Source organism: Cuculus canorus, chromosome 14, assembly GCF_017976375.1.
Source record: "Cuculus canorus isolate bCucCan1 chromosome 14, bCucCan1.pri, whole genome shotgun sequence".
Lineage (NCBI taxonomy): Eukaryota > Metazoa > Chordata > Aves > Cuculiformes > Cuculidae > Cuculus > Cuculus canorus.
In genome coordinates, this window is record NC_071414.1 from 5406510 (window position 1) to 5427486 (window position 20977).

Consider the following 20977-nt stretch of genomic DNA (forward strand, 5'->3'; position numbering starts at 1 on the left):
ATTATTTGTTTTACCTTTCTCAGTTAAAAGGAGGGTTATGTATCCTGCTTTTCCAATAAAACAGCATTATTACAACAGAAATGTTTTGCAGGCTGTCTGGTATTTGGCTAAAAACTCCAGCCCTGCAGCATTCACTGAGTGAGCTGGAACTATATCATTGCTGAGCCACTCCGGGTTTGCGCTGCAAAGAACCCAGTGACGCTGGGCTCAGGTCATGGAGTGTTTCTGAACAGGCACTAGCTTGCACGATAGAACAAAACACAGAATAGGAAGCTCAAGTTCTATTTAACTGCTTTCTTCTTAGCTGGAAAAGGCAGTTAGATGATTTATTCATTGTCATATCAAGGCACAACACACCAAATTTTTAGTCTCTTGGGAGGTCATACAGAGTACATGCATCTCCACAGAGGTGTACATTAAGTTGTGAATCCAGCAGCAGTAATTAACAACCCCAGATCAGGCCAGACTCCGCGCTTCACCAAAAAAATCAAAGCGGGAGGTGTGGTCTAAAAAGTGACCAGTCAAACACCCACCAGTGTTGCAATGCTGCCAAATGTGACATTGAAATATTCCATCTCAGGAGATTAGAAAATACACTTCTGAAAGCCCAGCATTACCACCAGTCACACAAGCCAGAAGTTTAACTGTTGAAGGTACTAATAAGTGTACAATTGCCTCAAAACTACATGCCTGAAGTTGTAGAGCAGTTGCAGTAGCTGTCTCTGCGTAGAGACGTAGCACTGACATCTCTTCTGACACGATAGCCATTATCAGTTTCCAAGCCCATTAAGCTAAAGTTTGTCACAGTGGTTGCCCTTTGTTCTTTTTTTGCAGGTTTAGCATTAACTGCTCTTGGGCTCCTGTCTCACAAAGTTGTGGAAGAAAAGGCCTTAGTGGTGGGTAAGGGAACACACAGAATTGTACCCGACAGTTCTGCTGTGGTGAGGTTCAGCAGGATATTCACCAGTGCCTTTTGTCTGGTCCACAACAGTACTACAACCACTGTCTGCTATGGTCCACTTCCAAAATCATCAGGCCTTTATAAATCTAGTAATTCTATTCTAATTAACAGGGGATCATCCTGATTTCAAGGACTTAAGTACCCTTCCAGACAAGGCAGAGCAAACAAGATATAGTTATCTATTTCCAGTATTTGGCTCCCTTTGCAATGCATACAGAGGCAAAGTACTTGCTTTCCTATTGTGGTTTTGGAACATTTTAATATTGTGCTATGGGGACAGGAAACACTTCTAACATCACAAGGAGGAACTTTCACAGAAGCACAGGGTTCCTTGTGAGTCACTATATCCATAGTATTGTTTCAGCTGAAAAGCACATTAAGACATTTGTTTCTGCAGCTCCTACTCAAAACTACGCCAAAACCATAGTGCTCTGAGAGCAGCAGATCTTTTCATTTTAGCATCAATCATTCATGCCTATTCAGACCCTCATGATAATTATTGATAATTCATGATATTCATGCCTATTCTTTCCTCATGATAATGCTTTTTAAAGTCTAAGAAAATCTATACATGATGACAGACATGAGGTATTAAGCCTTCTTTAACTGCAAGAGTGTCATATGCCCTTCATCATTACTTCAAATGAATTACTGTGCTAGTATAAAGTTCTCTTTAAAAAGTATATTAATAATCTGCTCAGGTTTGTCATTATTCACTCAGCCCTCCTTGGAAAAGATACAGACTATAGTAAGAGTGGTCTACTTCAGCCTGAAGATATAAAGTCAGCAAGAATTGAATTGCATTCTTGAGAAGAGTTTAGAAGTAAAGAGCAGTATCTACATGGAAAATTCAACCACTGCATCTGGAGGGCTAATAATATTAATCTTGTTTTTAGAAAGTCACTGAAAGATTTGGTTGTCCAGGCAGACTTTCATCTTAGATTGGCAAAATAGACAGTGCTGAAAAAATTGTTCCACGGGAGAAGAAAAATGTAAGCTTATGTCAAAAAGCAGCTGGCCACACACAGTCTTCGACCACTGCCACAGATACAGATCAAATTTTATGCCACTGAAACACATGGCTTATTGCCTATACCAATATACTAAAATGAGAACATTACGAGTAACCTCGGCTTTAAAGCTCTTATCTCTTACCAGAGACTGGAGAAAAATCCTGTTAGCATAGATCCCGTACCACACATCTGAAGTTTAACTCTCTGGAATTGCAAAGTCCCTCTAGAGCAGTTAAAATGGGAATCACCACTACTGATGGTAACATCAGTGACCAAGAACTAGCCCACCCAAAGTCTAAACATCACTTGCCAGTTTTTCATTTAACTGGAGTATCTATCCATAAAAATACCAGTACTTTCTAAACAGTTTAGTTAGCCATTATCCATTAAAAATGTAAAGCCCAGAAAGCTTTTGCCCAAATTAGCCTGCTAATTGGATAGGAATTTTGTAAATCTATTCTTCATTCAACTCAGATCAGAGGGCAAAAGTGGAAACTAACATTCTTACAGATAAGCAGACAAGCTTCGAAATGGTAGTCATCGACCATATTTTGACACGTTAGGTGTTAACACAACATATATTTCTCCTTGTCTGACTTAAAGCCATGCAAACATTCACTTCATTTTAAATAAGGTAAGGAGATGCCTTGCAGTACAGTCTCCTTATTAGGAATGGGGAAGCATTGGCAACAGGCAGCAAAACCACTTATGTCCCCACAGGTGTGGCCAGACCAAATTCTTCATGGATTAGTCATTCCTTAGCGATCTCTAGGATGGTTATTTATTTCTCGTACGGCAATGTTGGCCGGCAAAGCCTATTGCCTCAGTAGCTCAAAAATTACCATGTTTATGTAGCTGTAATGCTGGGTTTCAACGCGAGTGGCACCTTTTTTAGCAAAATGTATCTTTGGAATAAGCTGTGTGACAGCCAAAAGGCACAAGAATTTAAAGAATTACCTTCTTTTTGCTTCTTCATATTGAAGGCGTAATCTCACTTTCTCAGCCAACTGGTTATTGCTGCTGGTAATAAACTGAGACACAAAATACAAAATCAGCAACTTAGCAACCACGCTCTTCTGACATTCCCTCCTGATGTTTCAAGTTACACTTGCTCTTGTCATTGCATTTACTAGTTAAACCAACCACAGAACAGGAAAATATTGCTTGTGATTTGATTTTCTGTGATTGCTTCAAATACTTAAAACTCCATGAGATTCAGAGGCTCTTTTTGGTCTAGTTTATCAGAAAAAAAGCGTGCAACACATAACTCGCGCTTTTATTTTCATGCACACACAAACAGCTTTGCATTCTTTCTCCTTAAATGCTGCATTGCATCTTGCTTTGGCTGTAAAATCTTACAGACCTGGGACATACCCTTATACCCAAATCTGCAGATCTTTAGTCACATGTGTGGCCCCAATTGAAAGTGTCTGCAAATATTTAAGCAAAAGCTACCAGGGAAGGCTTCTGCGATGTCCCATAAAACATCCAAGGCACCCACAGCTCTAATTGAGTCTTTGCTGAGGCTGACACCAGCCTGACAGTTAGGATCTTGTTGCACAAGTGGTACTGAAGATTTATGAGTACTACACATTTGATGGCATCAAATTATCTGCACATCATTCTCACTCATAACACTCACACCAAAAGCCAAACACACTCTTAAGGGAAGAGCTCTATTAAGGGAGGAGCTCAGCCCATATGGAGCCACTGAGTATTTCTTGTCTAGTAGCGTATCACTGCTGTAAAGAGCTAAGGGAGTATTTGTATCACAAGAAGCTACACTTACAGGCAAAATAAAACTTACTTCCTTTTTATTCCCACCTGGCTTGTTATAACAGACATATCGTGGGGAAACAGCAAGTTGCCTTTAGAGATACATTAACATTGCACACAAAAATGAAGGTCATACTGAAGTTTAAACCAGGAGAAGGTATTGTTTCAAACTTACTTGCCCATATTTGGAAACTAAGCAGTACTACATAGATTACAGTTGAGAGGAATGCCTCCACATGCGTTGGTTTCTCAGGCGTTACTCACATTTCCTGAAACATCTGTCTGGGAGCTGACATCCAGGTACTGCCGGGGTAACAAAGGGCTGGAGCTTTCCACAGACATGCTGCTGGCCCACAGGTCTGACTGGGATCCTCTGTCGTTCACAAAGCTGTCTTTTAACCTAGCTAAGCTCTAAAACCAAAAATAGTCATTAGGTGAGCTCACTTCTGCTCAAAACACCTCAGAAGCTACAAAGCTTTAGCCTAAACTACATGATTAAGACCCGAACACGTTTACTGTCTGCACTCAGACCCTACAAACACAAGGTCCGGCATGGCTGGACTGCATCTCCCACAGCACGAAGAAGCCCAGAGGACCATCAGCGCACTGTTTTGCCCAGACAGACAGGCTCGCTGCTGGAGATGGCAGACCAAGTGGGCCCACCTCAGCGTTTCCATGGCTTCTCCAGATCCGCTCTTTGCTAGCAGTGCAGTAATACTGGCTCATTCTTGACTAGTAACTCTGAGAGAAACACTCATTTCTAAGCAAGCACTTCCTACATTTAGTTGCTGTATATTATACTTTCTATTTCCAGGATCTGAAGAACAAAAAGATGGCAGTCTAACCACAGTATAGAGTTAATTTATATTACTAAAAACCCAATTATGTATCTGAAATACAAAATACCAAAATCCCTTCTCAGAAATTCAATCTGATAGTAATGACAACACAAAAACCAAGAAGGCCATCTTCGTTCAATACCTGAATGAGGTCTTGTTTTTCCTTCTCCCCTGATGTGATGGCCTTCTTGAGAGCTTTCATTTCACTTAAAATGGCCTGTGCCTCATCGAGTTTGTAGCCACCTTGAGTATCAGACATTTTCATGTCAATTCTGCAAGGAAATGTAAAAAAAAAAAAATACAATAAGCTAACACTTTATTAAATCCAGCTAATTGAATCATCCCAGATGCACGCATCTTGACATTAATTCGTTAAAGGAAAACACACTCTGAAATATAACAAAGACAACAGAAGGAATAAAGAACCCCACTCATCCCCACTTAAATTACTCCACTCTATAGTACATTAAGCTTCAGAACTCTGATTTGAGCCACAGAATCTCTTAGACTCCCTAGGGAGGAAAAAGATGCACACGAAACCCCCAAAACAGTGTGTCTGGGCACACTGCTCCTAGTTCGCTTGTTTCTAAACCAGAGACAATCAGCCATCTATGAGATGTACCTTACTTTCAGTCACGATTTCAAAAACCAGGCACAGAGTTCACACACACAGATGTATTTGCTTGCACAACCTAACTAGAAGCTGCCTCATCATTCCTTTTCTCAAAGGAATTCTACCGCAGTTGTCATTTATAATAAATAAGCTATTAACCAGTGACATGACTTAAAACATGCCAGACGGCTATTCATACAAACGTAAGTACCTGAAATTTTTCCTCCCCTTCTACTCCACCACAATTTTTTCCCCAGTGCCCTAAAACAATGGCCTTTACAATTAAGGCAATAGGCTGTACTTTGTCATTTGTATTGAGCAATACCAAGCAAACCAGAATTCCATTTAAGTGGCAAAAGCCTGGTTCAAAATCTTTTTGCTGTGAAGTCAGTTCTGATGCGGTCAACCCCACACAGGCATTGATTTGAGAGAACTACCCCCGTGGCTGTGTACTGCTTTCAATTGCATACGTCTAAATATATCAGCAGGAACATATTTCAGCTTACGCTGTTTAGGCAGCTATTTATAAATGTAGAGGGGGATGCAATACAAGTTCAGATGCATTTAGTTCTACACTGAAAATAAGATCTTCAGAACAAACTTACTTCTTCAGCGTTTGAAATCCATGCTCTTTGTACTGGAGCTCTTGCTTCATGTGAGCTACTTCTCTCTTGAGTTTATTAACCTGCAGCAAGGTGTCACGTTTTTAGAATGATACCTTATATGAATATTTAGGTACAACATCAAGCATTCAATCCAAAACTTACTCAGGGCAGACAGTACTCTACACAAAGTTTCCAGATAATCAGTTGATCTCAACAGCAGCTAACAGCCCTGACTGCATCCTCATCAGGACATTACCACTGGCTAGGGATTTCTCCAGTATTACACCACTTAGCAAGGGGCTCAAGGGAACTTACAACCTTATAAGCAGAAAACTGAGAAAAACGCAGGAGAGACAGGAATGAAACACTCGTCAATTTTACTCAGTAAAATTCAAACCCTTCCCAATCATTAAAAACACCATTAAGCATCAGGACACGAGCTACACTGCAGCGATGGGAGCCATCCTCCAAGATACCCAACTAAAAGGCCCCACTGCATGAGTTACACAGCAGGATGATAATAAATATTTTAAATCCACTGACCCTACAGCTTGCTGTTTTATATTCCTCCACAGAGGCCAGAATGACCTACTTTACTTTAGTCCTTTCTTCTTCCCAAACTGAGCTCTGCATGACAGCGCACACTGCCGCTGCTAACAACCCGCACTAAGGCCAGGACAAAACAGCTGCCAGTCTCTGGAGAGAACTCGCAGCTCCCCAGCGCTGTGGCATGCTGAGGAGCCAGCACGCAGCTCAACACCCCACAGTGTACCTCCACAGCAATGTGTACTGCCAGCTTCCAAGCAAGTCTAAAGTCTAAGGGAAAAAAAGAGTTTCAAACTCTGAAGACGGCAATGTTTGAGAATTGTGATAAATTATCTCCTAGATTAAGGATGGCAATATTAGCTCTTTCAGCTGCTTTAGCATCTCGTTTTAGTACTTGCCGTAAGGTTTAGAAATACTTGAAGTGTACTCATGGCAAGCAAAGGTCCGTTTGTACTACTTACCCTGGATTTTGTAGTAGCAATCTCCGCTTTGAGGATCTCCGGGTCATACTTAGAACTTGACGATGAGCCAGAGAGCACTAGAACAAACACAACACTCCGTTTAGCAGCTCTACCTTCCTCCCTCTTCCGCTAGTTCTACCACAAATTAAGACCTCCCACTGCTCCTGCACACCCAGTTCTCCACACATCGCTGGTGTAGGCCTTTTTTTACCTATTTTCCAGATCCTTTCTCAACCCCAAAAGGCAGAGAAGGGCAAGTGCCCCACAAAAAGTACATACTAAAAAGGCCACAGCATGTCCTGCATCTCCAAAGTCTTGATTTGTTCCAGGTTAACACACTTAGCTCAGACTCCCAAACACATTCACTCCATTCAGCAGCGTGGCCTCCTGAATTTCCAAAGGCACTTAACAGGACTGAAGGGGCATTTAACAGAACTGAAAGGACAGGCACTGCATAAAGGTTTACTTTATTTATTTTTTTTGCTTTCTCGTTGAGTACACACACTGAATTTCTAGAAACAAAGAAAAGCAAAGAATGAGAAGAAACTGAAAAATGCAACACAAGCCCTCTCACAGCCTTGAGGACACAACCAATCATACAATGTGCCACACCGGATTAAATCAATGGCCCATTAAGAACAGAACTCTCTTCTCAGCAGTGGTTAAAACCCTTCTGCTTCAGAAGGTACAGAAACTCCCCAATGTGTAATGATGTTAGAGGTAGCTGTAGGCAAGGGAGATATTTTGATCCTTGGAGCCATCAGTTTATGCCCTATAAAACATAGGAAAATATTTCTTTTTCTTTCTGTTTGGTTGTATTTTTAAAGACAGATCACATCACGCCAATGTAACTCATGTTCACAGTGTTCATGGCATTCCAGTATGCCAGCATTTAGGTGGAGCGCTCCTAAGAGAAGACAAAACCCAGTACTTCAAGGATGACAGATGGGACCTTGAGTCCAATTAGAACCCTTCAGTTGACAGAAACTACTTAAATGCCTTTTAAGATCAGGCACAAGATTAGCCAGTGGGGCTCACCACTGTAACAGACAACTCAGCAAGAGTGAAGCGAGGAGAGGTCACTTGATTGATGTGGCTATCAAGAACATAACAAGTTTGCGATGCTAAGTATTATTAACAAATAAAATCCTGGAAGACTTGAAGGAAATAAATCCTCCTTCTATACATTAGACAGAGGAACCAAGGAAAATACCATATAACTTCATTTTTCACATTTGTTGAAGCCCATGCTGAAAATCTGCACGTTGACTCCAACGGTTGAGCCAACCACAGTAGTGTTTCACAGCAATGATCCTTTACCAAATCAGCGTTAGGCAGCTATTGCTTTTGAGACAAACTGAGCAAACGCAGAGAGCGACATAGCATAACACATCCCAGCGCTCTACCACAGGACCGGCTTCCAGCATGTTACTGACCTAGTGAGTTCACAACTAAGAAAGTCACTGGGTAAGTACTCACGGCTGGTCTGAGAGCCCAGTTTGTGCTCCCAAACATCATGCAGCTGCCGATATTCTTGCTGGGCCAATTCAAGCCTCTGCTGTTTCACTTGATAGATCTCCTTCTGTGCAGCAATTGCCTCCTGGGCCAGGACAAGGTAGTCTTTCAGCATATGCTCCTGCTCCCGCCGCCACTGCACACGAGGGTCTTCTATCTGGGTAGTTTCTTGGAGAGAGAACACAAGGAGGCAAAATCAATGGAAAACAGGTTTTGTGCCGCTGCCTGGAGAAGCTTCACCATTTACAGCAATAATTTAAAATAGCCCCTTGCCTCACCCCCTAATAAAAATATGGAATAAGTGTGTTTTCTTTTTTTCTTAGCTGTTTCCCACTGATCTTCAATGAACTCCAATGACCTGTGCCACACTGAATCACCGTATAGAACAACTCATGATGAACTCATCAGACAATTCTCCAACTCTCCTGCTGCTGAAGCCATCCTGGTTCTGCCTCTTAAAACATCCTCAACAAGCGCACGCGCACACACACACACACACACACACACACACACACTCCGAGATGCTGACATTCACTGACAGACCTATCTTTATTTTATCTGCTTTATGAGATTACTAATAAAACACCTCTACTATTTCACTGATAAAAAACTTCAAGAAAATATCATTGCCACATGACTGCATTATACTGCATCTGACAACACGAAAGTAATTACAACTCTGCCCATCCTCTTTGGCTGCCAAGTGGCTTTTATTAAAAAAGGGAATAAAACCCTTCTCACTCAGATTCTATAGGTACATAAAAATAAAGACTCTTTAAATCACACAATGTATTCATGAAAGCATCTCAAATGACATTACATACACAGCATCTCAGAAGGGGAGTAAACATTTCCTCCACTGAAAGCAGACACAGCAGTAAACTGCTGCAGAATGCAGGAGGTGGAGTTTAAGAGAAATATTTTTTGGTAACATAGGCAACGCAGTCATGAGCGGCTACACCACTTCCACCTCCGTTACCCCAACACAACCAATGCATCGCTTTTCAGGTTTCTACTCATGAAAAAGGCATAAGGTCCCAGACATGCACCTAGTCCTAATACTAATTAGGCAAATTTATTGTCGGCATTTGTCTCAGTTTTGTGAAGAAGCATCCAAAATATTCTTCATTTCTCTTTCATGGCTATTATACGCTCTTCTTTGGAATACGTTCCAATATTCAGTCGACTAAGTGCTCTAAACTGTTTAAACTATGTGCTTGAATAAGGATGCCTAGTTACCACATAATGAATAATTAATAAAAAGGAGCTGCTTGAAACTATCGGTAGAAATCTAATCTGCATATCTTAAGAGCCTCTTTAAATATTTAGTAAGAGCTGTCACGGTGGAAGGTATGAGCAGCTCTTAAGTGAGTGAAGCAGAAGACCAACACCGTAATACACAGGATGTAGGGAAAGGAACAGTTTGACAGTAACCTTAGGAGCAAGACTGGAAATAAAAGGATTTTACTCAAGGGATGGACACTCAACCATTTTCACAAGCTGTCCGTGGTCATGCTGAGGAGAAAATTAACAGGATTCTCCAGCAATAACTTGTTTTAACCGTATCTCAAGACTCAGAAGAACATAAGGCATCTCAAATCACACAGCAAAGCTCCAAAAGATGATTAAAAACCAATCTTTTAAGACACTAACAATATAGTTTGTAGAAACATTTCAACAAAAAGTCCTTTAAAACCTACAAAAGTTGTGCTCCCACAAGCAATATTTCAGCTGATGTAATGCTAAGCGTGGACCTGAAAAACTGACTCAACACAACTTGATGAAAAAAGAGCTACTTGTGCCAAGTATAGGTGCTGGTATCCTCCCGGCCAGCGATATAGTCTCTCTGAGACGGAGCACAAGAAAAGTCAGGAAGACACAACTGTGTATCCATTATGAGAGTCTGAAAATCCCAGACTCCTGTTTCTATTCTCGCCTCCAAATCCTGTTTTCCACGTAACTACTACCCACATCCAGGAGCGCTAACTTCTTTACTCCATAGCTGAACCAGAAGGGCAATGTCAGCTGTGAGTTAGCCAGAGAGGTGCCCTCCACATTCCCAAACACACGGCTTCCCCGGACCAGCCTATGTGAATGAGCACCAGCAACCATGAGTCAGGACTCTTAACTTCCAGCTTTGAACATGACAGCAACATACCGACAACTCTTGAAGTCTAATTCAGGTCACTGGGTCTTAAGTCTCCCTGTACCTACGGGTAGCTCAAGCTTGGCTATTTCCATTTTTCACTTAAACTAGCAGCCCATTCTTCCTATAATCACAAGGGCAGTGGTGGAAGCTGCCGCAGGGAAATCCCTCTGTTATAAGCAACCAGGAAAAAGATTACAACAATCTACAATCCTGACTACCTCTGTTAGGTGGTGAAACACTAACACTACCCCAAGCTCACAACCCTCCAGACAAAGGGAATGCTTCGCATCCAGCTCATGAAGAAAATGAGCAATGCACATGTACTGAAACTGCCTTATTCCCATTTTTCTAAATATTCACCTCGGCCTGTTCAGTAATCACAGCACTACCTGTATCCCCTTGATCGTAGCTTTGATTCTCAAACATGTCATAACAATCTGTGAAAACGTTGGCCAAGGGCTCTTGATCTGCCCCAGCTACTGAGAAATGCAAAGTACATTCAAAAGCCAGATGAAAGGACTACAGAAATGCAGGCTATGACATCACCTGTTTTCTTGTGAATTTTTAATTTATGTTGGCTTGTCACAAATAAATCTGATTGTTTCATGTTTGAAGAATGTGGCCTTACTGCGCTTGCATCAGCACCTGGCAAGAAAATCATCACTGCTTTGTGCAAATCAAATTCCAAAGAAGTTCTCCCAGAGAGACACTCAGGGCTATGCATTAATACTGTATTAGGAACATCCTGGGTACTCAATCCAATTTAATTGTATTTGTTTTGCCTCAGAGAGAAGGTTAGAAGTGTTCTCCACCTCAGTTTTTTAAATGGTTCCTGGCTTTAAATTTAATTTAGGTCTGTCCTTGGGCTTGTTTCTGATAATTAGTCTCAAAGACTTCAAATGTACAGCAAGAGCCAACACGCTTCCATCCCCTTCACACCCTCTGATCACAGCTCCTTCCTGCATAGACAATCTGCGAGAGAACTTGGAGAAGGTGGTTTTGGACACTCTCCAGAGGATACTTCAACATAAACCACAAAGATGAGCCTCTTGATTAGCTGAAGGTAAGTGGATATGGTTTGCTTTATCATGATCTGAACTGGCATAAAAAAATACAGTCATGGTTTTGTTTCTCTTCTTTTTAACCTTTGAATTGAAGCTCTGGGTCAGATCTTGTAGCCTCTGGCCTCTCACAGAAGTGAAATTTTTTGAGAGCAACTGCTATTTAGGAAGCGTCAGCACAGCTTGAAGGCTACTCCGCACACCCTTGAAGCCTGCAGTGCTGCGAGCGTCACGGACCAGGGGGAACTGCCCTGGATCACACAGGGCTCAGATATGCAACCACATCTTTGCACATTCACCCAGGATGGAATCAACTCGAAGGTACAATTTGGATTACATTTTGTTTCTCCCACCTACACGCTGCCGTTTCCGCCAGCTGAAACACTCCGGAGGACTGACAAGCTTCTGCCCCCCACAGCTGGCTCAGATTAAAGGGGTTTTTCCTGTATCTGAATTGTGTGCACCAGGAGCACAGCCAGCCAGCCCTCTTTAGGCAAACGCCAGCAAGGGAAGCTAATGTCTCAGTTTTGGTTAGGATGGGCCACACTGACAAGAAGCCCTCAGCTTCCTCCAGCGGGAACAGGAGAGAAAGACAAACGAGAAGGTAAAAATACATCTCAAACCAAAAAGAAAGGTCACAGAGGACAAGGAAATTACTCTTGGGAACATCCTCTCATTTTACTTGAGTCAAATTTTTCTTGTGGTCAGAGGTGACTCCAACGTTCACTTCAGAAGGTGCAATAAAGATTATTTCTTTTGGGAACAACGCCAGCTCCCACAGCACCTGCACAGGCTTACATCTACTGCAACAGTCCAAAACCACCAAAGCCCACAAATGTTTTGCTAGAAAGGGACAGGGAAGAAATTTTGCTTCCCCAAAAGCATTGTACAGGTAAAACTGAATTGGCAGGAACCTCTTAACCCAACCCTACTGCCTAGCCCTTCAGAGTCACCGGAAGGTGGCATGTCCCTGGCCCCTGGCAGGCATACCTCCAACATCCTAGAACAAGACAGCAAACCTCAACCCTCCAGAGAAATGAAGTCCAACCATATTTCTGCCTCCTCTGCAGAGCCTGCCCGGGCTCTTCTCTCTTCCTCATGCTTGCAGTCACGAAAACATGAAATCAGGCTGAAGGAGATCAAGAGAAGTCTTAACTCTTAACTTAAGTCTTAAGTCTTAACTTAAGAGTTCTAAACTCAGCTCTTACTCATTTTCTAAGTGTGGTCAGCACAGGAATAATCCAGACCCAAGTGAGATTGGCAAAAGCATGAAGATTGAGCCTGTCATTTAAAAGCAACTTCATCACTGACTTCCCCTGAGTGCTTTCCTGGGGAAGTGAAACAGACACAGCACAAGGTCTTACAGACCTACAAGAGACCCCAATTTGAGTCTTGCATCTTCTCCAGCAAAGTTCATCCAGTCCTCTGCCCTGCAGATCTCCTTTGTGTGATCCTGAAGGGTTTGCCTACCCTTTCTTCCCTACTGTCCTTTCCTGTAAAGGGAAAAATCAGCACCCCCTGCCTCACAGAAAAATAACTAGCATAAAGCCATGTACAGATATGTAAAAACTGTGATATTGGACTGACATAAACTCATGACATATGTGTCACTGTCACATCTGGAGACATCTGATCTTTTTATTGCAGAGGGCAGTTGCTGCTTTTTGAGAATAAGTTTTTTTTTTTAATTCTGCACTTTTAATACCTAAGAGAAGTTGCTAAAACCTGGAAGATGCAGTCTCAGGCTAGGTTAGAAAAAAAAGCAAAGGGTGCAAAGATAACTAAGAAAAAACCCCAAACAAACCAACCCAGAAAACAGACTTCAACACTTCTAAATTTTTATATCTATCTTGTAACTTGCTGAAAAAATTGCTGAAGTTCAGGTGAAGTCCTAGAAGCAGATTTAAATAAAACAAAACAAAACAAAACAAAAACCCTAAAAAGACCCAAATCCCAGCAACAAAAGCTTCAAGACAGTTTTGTCTTTTAAAAGTTTTTCTCTTTGCATGAGTTACAAGCACCCCCAAGAGGGCCTGGGCACAGTTCTGCTGTGAACTCCTAGACAGCAACTGGAGCTGTTGTGTAAAGACAACCAAAGTCACTGATTTATTTTATTTAGTGCTTTCTTCAGGGGATTTGTTCTAACACAACCCAGTATGCATTTCCTAATAACGTAATAATGTAATGATACATCAACTTCTGTATTTTATTATAATTCAAACAGTCTTACAAAGCTTAACACTTCTGGTCTATCAAGCAATCTAACACAGACAGTAAGCAGTGGCTTAGTTCAAAGATACAGAATAAAAACGCCCCAAGCCTTAAGATTTTCCTACTTGCACACCTCTCAGGATATCCCAAGCCTACTTAAGAGTTTCCTGTCCAGTCAAGGCAGCGCAAACTGCTGCAGCCCAGGGAGCTCAGGCAGTCATTCCATTTATCCTTGCCAGGGGAGTCAACACAAGACCTTTGCACTGTTTCCGACAGTCTTGCCACAAGGACAAATTCCAAGCTAAGAACAAACTCCAGATCGCTGCTACCTAGTCGGACTCTTCAGCAGAGCCAAATCGTGCAGAGGTGTGTCCATAGTATCAGCTTGAACGTGACTGCTGATCCGAAGATTGAAACCCAAAAGGTCTCAAATTCATGGCTTACAGAGGGGAGTAACTTGCACCACGAAGGACAGGATTTCATTGCATGAGCTGCAGATCTAATCTGCTCTAAAGCATGCTGTTATCGATTTTGTGGGTTTATGTTCAGTGTATTTTAACACAGGCACAGAACAATCACTCTGTAAAAATACAATAACGTGTCACTTACTGGTGTTGTGGTCTATGTAATAAACTCCAACCTGAGGGTCATAAGCTTCTTCCCATCCTAATGGCAATTCATCACTAATGCAGTCTGCAAAGGTTAGTGGTTTAGTATACCTGAAATGCAAAATAATATTTAGGATGAATAAAAACACTCCCACATGTCTAATCCAAACAACTGAGCAGAACACAAGTGCCACAAGGGCTTCAGTAAAGAAAATTAAAAGTAGAAAAATATTTTAAAGCTTTTGTTCTTATCAAATAACACTCCACAAATTCTCCCCTGGCTTCATCTGAAGTTACAGCCAGATGAATTCATTCTGACAGAGCTCCCAAGCCTTGCCCAGCTCTGCCAGTACTCGCTCAACAAAGGAACATGAAGAACTTTGCCAGAAACAATCCTCCTCTCTCAACTGAAAGAACCAGACTCTTTGCAGGCAAGTCCTGTATCAAAAATATGTAGACAAGAAGGAGCAAGATGAGAAATGCAATCTGCATATCATGAATAATTAAGACCACACAATCAATAGCAAGTGCTGAGGACTCTGGGACCACTTGTCATACAACTCCACTCATTTGCATCGCAATATGTTCTGTTTCTTTAATGACAAACTACATTCACTTTCCAGTATCACAAAAACACGTAACCCACTCAGTCCAAGCAAAGACTTACTTCTGCAATACTGTTCTGTTGAGTGTTTCCATTGGAGACCACATCCAGCAACAGTTTGAAGGCATAGCTACAAACAAAGCTCCCAGTACCCATTCCTGCAGTGATTCTGTAGATTTTGGTCACTGAAATCACACCTCTCTCCGCCCTTTGCACTTGAGCTCATAAGGTTTAGGTCACACCAACAAAACTACTAATCACACATATCACTGCAGAGAGGTATAAGGTAAGAAGAATTAAATTTGCAGGTATCATACATATCCAGCTGCCAACAGCACAAAATGTCACAGGTCCACAGGTCCATCACACATCTCACAAGTCCAGAGAAGGCCATGAAGATGATCAGAGGGTTGCAGCACTTCCCATACGAGCACAGGCTGAAGGAGCTTGGGTTGTTCGGGCTGGAGAGAAGGCTCCAGGGAGACTTTATTGCAGCCTTGTAATACTGAAAGGGGCTACAGGAAAGCTCGGGAGGGGCTATTGATCAGGGAGTGCAGGGACAGGATGAGGTGGGATGGTTTTAAGTTGAAAGGGGAGATTTTTATGAGCTATTAGGAAGAAATGTTTTCCTGTGGGGGTGGTAAGGGGGCACACGTTGCCCAGAGAGAGGCTGCCCCATCTCTGGAGGTGTTCAGGGCCAGGCTGGATTAGGCTTTGAGCAACCTGATCCAGTGGGAGGTGTCCCTGCCCACGGCAGGAGTGCTGGAACTGGATGATCCTTCAGATCCCTTCCAACCCAAACTGTTTTGTGATTCCATGATCCCCAAAGCATCACACACTGCGTACCACGGAGGCACGCCATGACTGTGCTGAGGCTCATCAGCTGGACTCATCAGCAGAGCCCTTTGGGTCAAATGCACAGAACACCACAAAACACTGCAGACCTTCTCTTGCAGTTACTCCGCACTTACTAAGAGCAACTGGGTCAAACAGCTCAAAACTGAGTTTGTACCAAACTTTACTCAGACTGGAAGCATGCCACAGGAAGGTAAGGAGGTTAAAAGAGGATATTTCCAACCCTCTGTAATGGGCTGAACAGTCTGCTGAAAGCCTTCCCTATCCAAAGGTAACAGAGCAGGACTGGCAGTTAGATAAAGAGTTTTATTAAGTTTTGAGCACACTTGAGCACATGTCATCTGGAGGCACTGAGCAACCAGCTCGTAGCCCCATGTCAACATCTTACATTCACTCATCAGTGCAAAGGGGAATTTTAGAGAAAAGCCTCCAACCCTAAGAGGTTCAACATAAAATCAACATTTAATGACTGACATAACTCTCCCCTGAAAATGACTTGGAAGTCTAGTACATTGTAAGAACGAGGTGGGAACGTTTCTGCAGAAGCTACACAAGCCACTAAGATCTCTACTTGCTTGCTGTCACATTTCACTGTCAACACATTGCTTTTGCCATCTGAAGCAGTGCTGCAATCACTATTTTCACGGAAAATTTCAATTTGATTCAAAGCTCTGCAGCACAAAAAAGAACTCTGAACTTCACCACACAGAACTGTGAAACATTAAGAAAGTTTCACAGAAAGGTTTATTTTTACTGCTTTTAAGCTAGACTGTGTACCAAAAGCATGTTTGTGCAGAAAACAGGGATCACCTGATAATAAAATAGAATATCGGATAGCTCTCCCCCAATCCATGTTTTTCCCTGTGGATCAAGCCCGAGTATCCAGTATTCATTGCACTGAGTTGATCAAGTAAAGATGCACAAGGGTAAAAATGCAGAGCAAGGTCAGACACAAGCAACTCTCCGGAGATAATGCAGATGAAAGTGCTGTTGCAAACGTGTTGGCAATTTTAACTGCAACACTATGCTTAGTGCTTTTGCCTCACTGAAAACCGAACTAACATTAAATAAAATCAAGCAGAAGCAGAAAAGGTAGGGAAGAGAGGAGGAGCAGAGCTGACCACTGGACTTTGGAGGACCTACGCTGATCCCTGAGGGGCCCAAACACGCTGGGAAGACCTGGCAGGTGGCAGGAAACAGAGCTTGCCCTGCCCTGGCTCCCCAGCATCTCCGTGGTGCCACAAGGCAGGGCACCCCTGTACGAAATAGGGGGCTCCCTGCAGACAGACGCTCCTGAGGTTGCCTTCTCCTTCCAGCCCATCAAAACAAACGCACAAAAGAAATGCTCTCTGCTTATTTCCTTGCAACTTAAGATTCAAGCTGATTTTCAAAAGCTGTCTAAGGGCTGGTCTCGACTTCACACACATCAGGAAAACCAGCTCGATGACACTTCAGCATAACTGCTGAGGCCTCGTGTTGTAGTAATTATTTGATTGTCCTGACAAGCATGACACTGTTCTTCCACGGCCAATCATTTCATTTAAAAAACTCAGTGAAAAAATTTCACCTATAGTCCATAATAAAGCCTAGATTTAACGCTTATTAGATGCCATTTGGAACAATGTAAATGAGGAAAAGTTAGTATTTATTTATTTGTAAAAATATATTTACAATCAGCAGGGACAGCGTGTGCCATCTGGGCCATGCAAAGTCCAAGCGGTCTTTTCCAGTGTATCATTTAAGGAATAACACTCAAAATAAAAAACAATCCACAGCAATATAGTTGCTTTGCTACTTTCACAGAAAACTTTGTCAGAAGAGGTGTCATTTTGTCCTGGGTTTGCACAGTCTCTAACCTCACAGAGGTTAATTAATTAATTAATTAATCCATAGGGCTGCACGGAGGCTCTAACCTCATAGAGAGGTTACCTCTCACCTCATAGAGAGGTTAGAGCCTCCGTGCAGCCCTATGGATTAATTAAACCAGAAAACCATGCATTTCCCATGTCCCAGCTACAGTGCTCAGTGATCCCACCATATACCCTCCAACATGGGGCAGTAATTAAATGCATATTTAATGCATATTACGTGGGTGTGCTGCAGCAGTAAAGCATACCTCAGTAGCTTAGTTCGTATAACACACCGAGCAGAGTTTTCTGCAGCAGAATTCTGCTCAAGAGTCACATTTAATATTAAAATCAACCTTCTTTTAAAAAAACAATAAACAAACCAGTGCTGTGCTGCACTATCAGCCCCAGGACCTGGGAACACTTCATCAAAGAACACCACTGTAGTGCCAACTTCAATGCCCCGAAGTTTAATACCGAACTTAAAAAGCTTCTGGTCAGTTTTTGTCCAGTTTTATTTTACTGGAAGCAGCTGAATTCCTTCTAGCGGTGCTCAGGAACTCTCAGATTCATTAGGAAGCGAGGATCAAGCAACTGAAGGATGCTTATTCCTATTTTTCATGAACTGTAATGCATGAACTACATCCAGTCAGTTCTTTCAGTTAGAGTTTTGGAAAAAGGGGAGAAAAAAGCAAGGCAGGATCACTTTGCTACAGCAATGACACAAGCCAGCTGGGGACTTGCCAGTTACTAGGGCTCAGAAATAATCGTTTCACCTCTGAGATTCAGATTTTCAGTCTATCTCACAAGGAGCACCCACCATGGACCAGACCAGTTCTGTCCCCTCTGACTGATGGCAAGCTTGCAACTATCCCATTTGTACAGCAGATAAAGAATTCTATAAAGAAGATATCCGGTCATTCATCTAGCAAATAGAAGAGTAATTAGGTTTAGAATTAAGAGAGTAATGCCATTAATTCGGACAACATATGCCATACAGTTATTTCCCCAAATAACTGCAGCTTCATAACCAAATTACTCACTCTTCTAAACTCCTTTTCCTTCCTGTTGTGGGAGAAACTGGAACAAATCAAAGAAGCAATGCTTACAATTACAGACATAAAACATGCAGACTATGAATAAAGCATAAAAAGAAAATGAAGATTACTGCCTTGTTTTAAGATATGATTTTAGGAGTTGTTACAAAGACTGAAATAAACCAATTTTCCAGAAGGGGTCCAAACTCAAGCATCTCCCGAAGCACACTCACCACACAGCACAATGAACTAAATGCGGAAAAGGTAAAGTTTCTTTCTCACAGCAAGACATGATTCAGTAAGTGCATTATTTCTGCATAAAAAGGACTGTGTCTGCATTTGGCAAACTAAAGCCAGGGCACATCTGCAGAACTGTTTATTTTGAAACGTCTTCTTTGCAATTCACAAAGCTTCCTAGCAGCCTGGGAAAAATTCCATCAACCCAAACCAGGTTATCCTAGACCAGGTCCTCTCTGTAGCCAGACCCAAAGCAGCAATCTAGAAAAATGGACCTCTTTCACCCACTGTGCTTATAGCTAAGGAGGGAAACCTACAGAACGATTTATGCATTCCGTACCCTCCACCCTTAGGGAAGTCTCCGGATACATTCATGCGGCTTTCAAAAGAAAGCAGTGCACACAAAAAGCTCAGAAAACCCTGACTTTGACTTCAGATCTCCAGTCACAAAGAGAGAACCAAGGGGAAAACTTAAAAGTCTGCAGGCATAGCATTTTATATTAAATCAAAACTACTCCAATTAAAGGAGATAACACTTTCACACACATTCATTTGCCTGCATCTTCAGCCACGCTCGCTTTGCTTTAACACCCTTCGGAGCATCATTTAGACCAGAACTACCCCTGAAGTGCTTCATCTAGGCTGGAGTCTAAACTTGGTATGGAGCTCCTACAAGAGAATGCACCTTGAGCTACAGAAGATACTTCCAGATCATAGCCTAACTCTGCTCTGCTAGCTCACCAAAAAAGTAACCCATATGCTCATCTCCAATCAACTCACCTGTATCTCATGTTCCTGTCACCTGTGACTACTCTCCCCCTACTAGCTAAGTTTTAATTAGTGTTATTTGTAGGGACATTTAGTGCTTTGAAAAAGACATCATCCGACATTTATCAATTTGCTTCATATTTCCTTAGTTTTCAATATGTTTTTTTCCATTCAATATCATTCAAGAAATTCAGATTTATTTGAGCAAGTGCAATTGCTCATTAGGACACCTGGAAACCAGGTACCCTCAGCAATTACTGCATGCAGCTAGCCAAGGATATTATTTTGGAAGTGAAGCAGAAGTAAAAGACAACAGCATCACCCAGCTTCCTAACCCGAGGATTCCTCAGGCAGAGGCAGGATGAACAGGCCAGTGAATGTATGGAGATACTTAGACTTCGCAAAACATTTGCCCCCAATAGCTCAAGTATTTATACAGTAAATGATGTTCAAATCCTGCTCCCACAGCAGGAAACCAAGTTAGTTTCATAGCTCTAGTTTATAAGTCACATAATTTTTAAAAGAGAAGGGTTTCTGTATTTCTTATTTTTGATCTATCATCTTCACCTTCTTTCACAGATAAACCTGGAAGCCAATGTTATCATGTGCAAACACTATTAAATGGAAACTTGCTCATCTCAGATTCAGAAAACCTTTCTATAGACTTTAACTCTACCATTGTCAATCAAAAACCTCATTACACAGAAAACCGAAGGCAAATAATCCTAGTATAACAAGTTTTTGATTGACAGAAGGTTTGTTAAACATGGCTGTAAGATCAGAGAGGTTCCTGATGGGAGCTGGAGATGGGTGAACTGTGCCACTTACAAAGCTGGAGTTAATACTACAAGGCAAGAGAAATCAATTCTAAACTTCTTGAAACAGGAAATTTTACTTTTGTAACTATTGGATTTCCATGCTGATTGGTGGGTGACCACTACACAGATTTCAGTTCGGCTTACGGCTGGGAGTGCGTATGTGGAGGTACCTATACGTGCAGACAGCAAACCGCGTGCCCGTGTCATCCACATGTCAAGCATTTAGAAACCAAGAGTGGACTGTCAAGCTTCTACGCTGTACGTAAACCCACTTAATCCCTACGTCTGCAGGGTTCCTCAACCCCCCCATGACATAGCAAAGCCTTTTAAACAGCAAAGCCTTATTTTAAGCAGTTCAGCACAGATCACGCAGCCGTATACGAAATTCTTCCTGGCTCTGTATGGGTAAGGCCACAGACATGGGGATTTCCTACAGTTTACTGCACTGACAGC

The 20977-nt window shown here is 42.1% G+C and overlaps 1 protein-coding gene across 1 annotated transcript in view; it reads right to left on the minus strand.

Moving 5' to 3' along the window:
* WWC1 (WW and C2 domain containing 1) overlaps window positions 1-20977 on the minus strand; it is a 71554-nt gene that overhangs the window by 24283 nt on the left and 26294 nt on the right. The window contains exons 2-8 of the mRNA XM_054079665.1: window positions 14360-14469; window positions 8294-8497; window positions 6815-6891; window positions 5808-5887; window positions 4732-4861; window positions 4015-4161; window positions 2932-3005 (exon numbers count right to left, since the gene is read on the minus strand). Coding sequence (XP_053935640.1) covers window positions 2932-3005; window positions 4015-4161; window positions 4732-4861; window positions 5808-5887; window positions 6815-6891; window positions 8294-8497; window positions 14360-14469 — 822 coding nt within the window. The remainder of the gene's footprint in view (window positions 1-2931; window positions 3006-4014; window positions 4162-4731; window positions 4862-5807; window positions 5888-6814; window positions 6892-8293; window positions 8498-14359; window positions 14470-20977) is intronic.